The 9,512-nt window shown below is 31.4% G+C and overlaps 1 protein-coding gene across 1 annotated transcript in view; it reads left to right on the plus strand.

Annotated features, from left to right (window-relative positions):
- ASCC3 (activating signal cointegrator 1 complex subunit 3) overlaps positions 1-9,512 on the plus strand; it is a 259,616-nt gene that overhangs the window by 163,341 nt on the left and 86,763 nt on the right. Inside the window, exons 25-32 of the mRNA XM_006926271.3 lie at positions 704-858; positions 3,207-3,305; positions 4,291-4,459; positions 5,045-5,265; positions 6,635-6,720; positions 8,147-8,313; positions 8,425-8,570; positions 8,699-8,819. Of these exons, the coding sequence (XP_006926333.1) occupies positions 704-858; positions 3,207-3,305; positions 4,291-4,459; positions 5,045-5,265; positions 6,635-6,720; positions 8,147-8,313; positions 8,425-8,570; positions 8,699-8,819 (1,164 nt within the window). The remainder of the gene's footprint in view (positions 1-703; positions 859-3,206; positions 3,306-4,290; positions 4,460-5,044; positions 5,266-6,634; positions 6,721-8,146; positions 8,314-8,424; positions 8,571-8,698; positions 8,820-9,512) is intronic.

The following is a 9,512-nucleotide window of genomic DNA, read 5'->3' on the forward strand; positions in this document are numbered from 1 at the left end:
ATTCATAAATGTGCTTTAAAAATTATATTACGAAGAGCCAATACATATAAGAAATATTGATACCATAAAATATCATCTCTTTCCACCCAGTTGCTTGAGCTAGAGTAGGAAAATGTTTACAGTACATCACATCTGTGACCCCTGCCCCTACCCAGGACTCCTATACATATCTGTATTTCAAAATCTGATCATTTATCAAAATATGTATAAATGGTTAATTTCGTGCTAGATTGACCATATTTAGTATTTTTCTTTATGTTTTCTGGAAATGGGTATGGATGGGTGAGTCGTGTTTTATTACTACAGCTTTTTCCATCATGGTTATCGAGTTGTGAAATAGACCTTGAATAAAATTAATAGCTGATTTCAAAAAATACTAAATATTTTTATAATGTGTCATAAACTCAGTAAGAGAAAAGAGGAACTGTTTATAGTAGTTTAAACACTATTAAGTCTCAGTAATTTTAAGAACCCTATTAATAGCTGAAGAAACCTTGATACTGGTTTTCAGAGCTATGAATTGCTAATTCAAGTTAACTATTACAAAATATTCAAACATGCCAGGTCAAGAATGTCAACTATTCTACATAGCAAATCATAAAACAGGCAATAAAATCACCTTCTCTGAAATCCCATTTACAAGTCAGATTATATTGCTTTTTTCTGTTGGACACATTTCTTCTATGTGATGTTTTCCTTGCAGGTCACATGCTGCATCATGTGAATATTGGACTCAAGGTCAAACAGTGTGTTCATCAGATTCCTTCTGTTACAATGGAAGCATCCATTCAGCCCATCACACGGACTGTCCTCCGAGTGACGCTCAGTGTCTGTGCCGACTTCACTTGGAGTGATCAGGTAGAAGTGACAGTACCTATCTCAGTGTTAAGCAGAAATGTCTCTGCTGCAGATTCGATTACACCTCCTTACATCTGTCCTCAATGCATACAGAAAATTGTCTAAAAATATGTATATTAAAGATTCATTAAAAACATTGTAATATTTACCCTAATTCTCAAGAAAACCATGCAGTATATTAATATATTAACCAATGAGAACTTTTCAGAACATCTAGGAAACCTAAAATTTCAACATTAAACAATGGTTTTGTGGATTCAACTCACTAGTAGCTTTGTTTAATTCTCTCCTTTCATTTTCTCTAGGTTATCTTCATTTTTGCCATCTATAATTAGTCTGTCATTTTAGCCTACTAAAAATTCAAGATTCTCCATGCTGAGAGTCCTTTTAAATCCTGATGTGTCTCAAACTATCATTCTCTTTTTTTTCTTTACCATTAGACTTGTAGAAAGAGTATTACACATTTCTTCCTAGTCACCTGTTTCTTTTCTGCTGAGATGAACTACTACCTCAGTGATCATCATAATAAATGCTTTTCCTTAGTTACTTTCTTTACTTTCTTGGTTAATTTCTTTACTTCTCTGAACATTCAGCATTATACATAGTCCTTCTTGAAAACGTCCTTCCTTGGCTCCCATCACATTCCTGTTTCTGTTTTTACCCTTCTTTCTTCAATACCTTAGATGTTATTTATATATATGAAGATCCACGCTGGGTTCTCTTTTTCAATCAATATTTTTTAAGGTCTACTTTGTACCAGTTACAGTATAGAGAGTACAGTAGAGTAGAGATTATAGATACAAGGCAAATAAGACTCCGTCCTTTCTTTCAAGAAGCCAGTAGAAAAGACTAGTGAATCAGTAATCGTGGTATAGCAATGCCTACTTTACATGATTATTGTAAGGTCTAGTTATGTGTAAGTAGATACCTTCTGCATTACATGACATTAGTACATCTTTAGGGTAAATGAATTTTATTCAACAGCATGCTTGAAAATTACTCACCATAGTTCTTACTGAAATCTACCATCGGTCTTAAAGTGTTCTAACCTTTAATTCCTTCAGTTTCCTCATCTGCAAGCATTCTAATAATAATTACCTTTCTCACAGAATTTCTGTGAGGACTGGGTGATATAAAATTATATTTAATATTTTTCTACATTAAAAAATTTACATAAAATATAAAGTTATAGTTAACCATAAATTCATATTTCAAGTTTTGTATTTAATAGAATGGTTTTGAAATGCATAAAAGTTTCATTTTTTTTTTTTTTAGTTTTCTTCTGTCAGTATCCATAATAAGTCTCCCATAATTTGTTTTAATTTATTAGTAAGATAGAATATTTATTGTTTGTATAGTTAACTCTCTTAGCTAGAATGCTGTTGGCTGCAACAATAGAAAATTGACTTGTCTCAAACTGTCTAAGCTAGAAAATATATTATCTTTCGCAATAAAAGGTCTACAGGAAAATAGGCCCTAAAGATGATTGAGTCTTCTGTTTGATCACATCATTCAGGGCTCAGGCCCTTTCCATCCTTTTGCCCTGCTGATGCTGTTACCTACTTCTGAAATGTTTTCATGCTTCTTTGTTCTTACTTAAAGAGAGAGGGAGACACCCAGTTGCACCAGCCCAGAGCATGGGCCATAAGACTCTTCAGTCTGATTGGGCTAGTATTAGTCATATCCTTTACAACAACCTATTGTCAGGGGGAAATCATAAGCTAATTGGCTTATGTTAATCAAAATTATCCCAGGAAACGAGGTCACATTCTCCTGAGTCACATGAAAGAGAGATGAATATTGAATAAGACTGGGTTTTATTATAGAAAAAAAAGAAGAAAAAAAGAGAGGAATGCATATACAACAGATAGTATCTATCCAATGGAATATTATTTGTCTATAAAACGAAATTAAGTACTGATATACATATATACTATAATATGAATGACTTTGAAAACATTATAGTAACTGAAAGAAGCCAGTCACAAAAAACCACATATTAAATGATTCCATATATATGAATTGTCCAGAATAGACAGGTCTGTAGAGAGAGATTTTTGACAAGTGTTGGAGGTTGGATGGATAGGGAAATAGGTAGTAACTGCTAATAGATACAAGGTTTCTTTTTGGGGCAATGAAGATGTTCTAAAATTAGATTATGGAATGGTTCCACAACTTTGTAAATACTTTAAAACCATTGAACTCTATACTTTAAACTTTGTTATGTAAAATATATATTAATAAAGCTGTTCAAAAGAGTGGGGAATGGGTGCTGGGTATGCAATCAACAGTATCCCTTACTTGAATTACAAATATATAGTATTAGGATACTATATTTTTTTTCCTAGGTCCATGGTACAGTAGGAGAACCCTGGTGGATTTGGGTAGAAGATCCTACAAATGATCATATTTATCATTCAGAGTATTTTCTAGTTCTTAAAAAACAGGTAAATATATATGTATGGCTATATCTTTATTATGTTGATATCATAAAGAGAAAATATAAACTAACAATTTTTGCTTTTACCTATTTCTCTATAACTTATAGTGTCATTAAAGCTTTATATACACACACACACATACACACACACATATTTCTGTGTGGTTTTAAAAGAAAGCAATAATTAAATGTTATAGTATTGATATATTCAATGTGATTTTATTTTGAGAAATTGAGTTGTAATCTTTATCGTGATTTAAGGCATGGTTTCCAGCAGAGTGGAATATCAAATGGGTGGGATAAATAATATAAAAATAATAATAATAAGTTATGGTGTTACATAAACACAGTTCTCTAAATAGTATTGAATCGCTTTGTAAAAAGGACATTCCTTTTTAAATTCTCTGTAAACCCCAAGAGAAAGACTCAGTTTGATGCTAGCATGTCTAACTCTGATACTTTATTTGCAATTTCTCTTTTTATCAATGAGAAAACAAGCTTCAGACTAGGAGCCTTGGGTGGGCAGTAGAGTTTTATAGCAATGTTTTGTTTTCATTGCATTTGTCTTCATGACTACCTTCTATTTAGGCCAGGTGGTTCTGTTTTTCCACTTAAGATAGTGTTAGAATGTAAAGAAAAATATTAAGTAAATAATTTGGTAAAAATTATTTACTTAAGTTAGGTAATGGAATGAACAAAGTTTGGGAAATTCTGATAATCTAATTGGTAACCTTTTAATATCCAATGATATGCATATGTAGATAAGGTAAATTGAATGTAAATTTAACCTTCTGTTATATCAGGTATCCTCAGGAGAGAACAACCCGCAAGTTTCTGAAGTACCTGACTATTTTAGCTATTTAGAAATTTAAGATATCTTCTTTATTTTTTTAGTAAATATTGCTGTAGATACCATTGTCTTAACAATAGACTAATAAGACCTTTATGATGTTAGAATATCCATTTTCATTTTAAACATTATTTCACATTAGGTTATTAGTAAAGAAGCTCAACTACTGGTATTTACAATTCCTATTTTTGAGCCTTTGCCTTCCCAATACTACATCCGAGCAGTGTCTGATAGATGGTTAGGAGCTGAGGCTGTATGTATTATCAACTTTCAACATCTGATTCTACCAGAGAGACATCCTCCTCATACAGGTAACATATTGAGCAATAATGAATTGTTGATTTTCCAAAATTGTTGTTTTAGTTAATGTTGAAAGTATCTACGCTTTAAAGTTGTCTGAATCCGAATCAAAATCCAACTTATAATAACTAGTGTAATTCCATTGGCTACAGCAACTTTTCATTTGACCAGTATACTTTGATCAGTTGTCTAACAGATCAAAAGTAATTTTTTATAGTAACCATTCCAGTACTGAAGTTTGCATATGGTTTTCATTTTTCTACAAATTGAGGTAGATTTAGTTTTATCCTATAACATGAATGTTTTCCAAATTACTTTGAAAACCCTATCATTCAAATTACTTTCCTGATTGAAAAAGAAAGGTATAGCATTATATTTGGCTTATGTGGAATTCCCCCCAGAAAAGTGTCCAGTGTGTATATCTTACAAATGTGGTAACAGGGAAAAAAGATCTGTAAGTAGTATATAACAATTTATGTTAAGCACTTTTTACCTCTGAAGAATTAAGGATTGTTCTGATTTATTCCTAAGGTATAGTAATCAGTATTGTGCACATTTCCCAGTTATTGTTTAACAGTAGCATTGCATCTTTTCAGAATTACTGGATCTTCAGCCTTTACCGATCACAGCTTTGGGGTGTGAAGCATATGAAGCGCTGTACAACTTTAGCCACTTTAATCCCGTGCAGACACAAATATTTCATACACTGTATCACACAGACTGTAATGTTCTACTTGGAGCACCTACTGGATCAGGAAAGACTGTTGCAGCTGAATTAGCCATTTTCAGAGTCTTCAATAAGTACCCTACTTCAAAGGTCTGTTTGAAAGAATCACATGCTTAAATTCAATTAGAAAAGGTGTTTCATAATCTGTAAACTAACCAGTTCTAAATATACTGGGAGGACTCAGTGAATAGCTTTGGAGATTGGTGGGGGGCAACGGTGGAGATCAGTATTAGAATAATTGGCTACAGGAAAATTTACCTTAAACTCTGGAGTCCTCTAGTTCAATTTCTAATGTACATATTGGTGCTCACATGTCCTTTCATCATTATAAAATATCTATTATTTTATCGGCAATTTCAATGTAAGATACCTAATTCATAGTTGTATTATAAGATATATAATGATTCATAATCTAAATCATTTGACTGTGAAGGAAATGCTAATGCTTTAACAGATACCATTTGATGATACCCAAGAAATGTAGATGTAGCTTTTTATTCCACTTTTCTCAAAGTGGACATAACATCATTAGTTATGTAAATAACATGACAAGTCAAATAAGTATTGATTTTAAGCATTCTTGAAATATGAAGCACTCAGTTTTAAAAACATTGTTTTTTTAAGAAAGCTAATCCATGTGCTGTGATTGGAATTATGTGCTATTTTCCTGCTCATTTATAATTTCAGAAATGTTTTAACTTCCTTTTTCAATGATTCCCAGTTAGTGGCTTTTATTCCCTCTTAAGCTTTAAGTTTTCCTACTTTTTAGTCTATTGTGTGATTATTGATCCATTAGAAGTCATGTTAAAACACTAGTAGAGCTCTACTCTAAATTTGAAACATTTTATAAAAGAAAGAATTTTTTTCAGTGAATAATCTCTATGTAAATTTGGATTATAAGACCAGTTTTTTAAAAAAACAACAAAAAGTGGAACACCTAAGATACACAACTGGCATCTTCCATAAAATCTACATTAAAATCTAAACAACCAGACTATTTCTTTTCAGAATTTCACAATTAGTAACTTTTTTTGTGAAAGAGTTATAACTCAGATAACTCTTGATCATAATACCAGGAAAAACTTTTTTCATCTGAACCCTAATTTTCTCTGAAAGATTTCTCATGATTTTTAAAATTTTGTTACATTGTGTTACAAGATAATTTCATTATAAAATACCTTTAAAAAATTACCTTCAATGCTTTTTAAAATAAAATTTTCTATGTCAGTATTTTTATGATGTATTATATCTCTCTCTTACTTTGGATGAATGTATTATATCTCTCTCTTACTTTGGATGAATTAAGTTAATGATTTTTTCTCATTAAAAGTTTAAGTCTTTCTGTATTAAAAGATACATTTAAATCCACACTGTGACATTTTGATAAATTTTATGGAGTTTATCTTTATTTGAACTACTGTCATTATTTTCATGAGAGTCTTTTTGCCCCCCTTTTTAGGCAGTATATATTGCACCCCTAAAAGCACTAGTACGTGAGAGAATGGATGATTGGAAAGTTAGAATAGAAGAAAAACTTGGTAAAAAGTAAGTTCTTACTTTTTTCAGAAAATATGCTTTGAATAATCTAAAAGGACAAATAAAAGATTTGCATAAAACTCAAATAAATGCTTTTACAATGATTTCCATAGTCTGTTATGTAAAGGTATTGTAACTACTACTAAAATGTTGTCAATATTCTCATTCTTTTAAGATTGAAAAATTCAATTCTTTAAATTATTTAATAGGAATATTTTTATTGGCAAGATAATTTTTTCAAAAATTTTAAATCTCAAACAAAAGAAAAAATTTTTTATGTTATTCAAAAACCACTTAGAAGACATTTTCCATGTAAGCAATTTACCAAACAATAAAAATTCTTTGAAGAAAATGACTTTTAAAAATATATTTATATTTACACAAGGTTATTCATTGTAGTATTGTTTTTTAATAGCAAGATTACAGGTAACCCAATTGTCCAATAGAGCATTACTAAATAAATTATGGTATATTCAAACAGCACAAAATATTATATCACTCTATAAAAGAAAGAGCTCTTTATATAATGAAGGAATGATCTCTAGAGATACTGTTTAAAATGTTTTAAATAAAGGGTTTTACATAAAAGGTTTTTAAAAATCTTTTGTTTTCAAAAATGGTGAAGAATATAAATATATGGTTGCTTCAGAATGAGAACTGGGTACCTGGAGAATAGACATGTTACAGAGACTGTTCACCACATATTCTTTGAACCATATTAATGTATTACATATTCAAAATAAGTAAAAGTGAAAATTAATAAAAAATAAGTAAAAACTTGGAACACTACACTAGGAGGAAATAATTTTGTCCTTTTTTGTTTTGTTTTTCAAGTGTTAGAAATAAAAATTATTTAGTGATTTTCCAAAATTTTGAGTTAGCCTCTAGATTTCTCTTTTTCTCACTATAAAACTGGGATCTGCTCAATGTGAGGTGGCACATATTTGCTGCAACTTTCTTCTTTGTCCTAATATGTTTGAATTTGCCTGTAATTTATATAGAAAATTTCAACCTAAGAAATGAAGCTTACACATAACTATATTCTTAATTAATGCCTTCTTTAGTCTTAATAAGTTAACACTTTCCTTCACAAGAAAGATGTTTATTCTAGCATGTGGAAAAGGTGTGAGTTCATCTCTAAAATCACATAGGGCAGAGATTGTGTAAACATAAAGGAAAGTTTTGACACTTTTTACGTCTGCCTAAAAGTTAGATTGTCAGTGTTTTGAATTTATATGTCTTTTATTTTATAGGAGGAAATCATCTTAAAATTCTTAAGAAACATATTTTAGACTCAACTCAGAAAATTTCAGAAATCAAAGGGAGATAAAGTTGTTTTAAGCATTATAAAATTTTATTTTGAAAGTTATATTTTGCCTTTCCAAGGTCATATGCTACCCGAAAAGTTAAAGAGATCATTTTTATTTCCCTCCAGAGTTATTGAGCTAACAGGGGATGTGACTCCTGATGTGAAATCCATTGCCAAAGCCGACCTTATCGTCACCACACCAGAGAAATGGGATGGAATCAGCAGAAGCTGGCAAAATAGGAACTATGTAAAGCAAGTCACTATTCTCATCATAGATGAGATCCATCTGCTTGGTGAGTACCATTGTATCTGAAACCATTTCACAAATTTGACTCTCATACCTGCATCAGCCGGCAGATCAGGATTTGTTAAAATGATTAATGTGCATTATTTGTATTTCCTAGGGGAGGAAAGAGGCCCTGTTCTAGAAGTCATTGTCTCTCGAACAAATTTCATCTCATCGCACACAGAAAAGCCTGTTAGAATAATTGGACTATCCACTGCATTAGCCAATGCCAGAGACCTTGCTGACTGGCTCAATATTCGTCAGGTATGTAGAAGATTGATAAATTGGGCCTTTAGTAATGTGGGCTTAGGTGGCGGCGTGAAGAAGGCACTATAACATTATAAACTTAAATGTAAAAACTGGAAGTAGTTTCTCTGTCATTTTTATGCTAGATGGGCTTGTTCAACTTCCGACCATCAGTACGCCCAGTTCCACTGGAAGTTCACATTCAAGGCTTCCCAGGTCAACATTACTGTCCCCGTATGGCTAGTATGAATAAGCCTACATTTCAAGGTAAGCTTCAGATAGATTCTTGGAATGAATAGCAACCATCTGGTATGGTATCCTCTAAATTTATTCTAAATAATTTGGGTTTCTTTGAAAGGATGATACTGCTCCAGCTTCTACAGATATCTAAAACTATTTACTTCAACTGTTAAAGAATATAAATATATGTTGAATTAATTATTAAAAATGAGATTTATAAATGATAATATGTTTGTAGTAGAATGAATGTATATAATTTTATTTATTTGTTAAGTTTATTGGGATAATATTGGCTAATACAATTATCTAATTTTCAGGTGTATATTATAATTTCACATCTGTATACTCCATTGTATGTTTACCACCCAAAGTCCAGTTTCCTTCAGCTACCATATATTTGATCCCCTTTACCCACTTTACTCTTCCCTTACCCCCCCTATATTTGACCCCTTTTATCTCGTCTATCTCCCCTCTCCTGCCCCACCCCTTACCCTCGGGTAACCACTAGTCTATCGTCCATGTCCATGAGTCTCTGTTTGTTTGTCCTGTTCATTTGATGCTTTTAGGTTTATATTCTCACATATAAGTGATATCATGTGATTTTCAACATTTTCTGTCTGGCTTATTTTGCTTAGTATGATTATTTCAAGGTCCATCCATGTTGTCACAAATGGCAGTATTTCATCTCTTCTTATGGCTGAGTAATATTCCATTGTGTAT

The sequence above is a fragment of the Pteropus alecto genome, unplaced genomic scaffold (genome assembly GCF_000325575.1).
Source record: "Pteropus alecto unplaced genomic scaffold, ASM32557v1 scaffold7, whole genome shotgun sequence".
Lineage (NCBI taxonomy): Eukaryota > Metazoa > Chordata > Mammalia > Chiroptera > Pteropodidae > Pteropus > Pteropus alecto.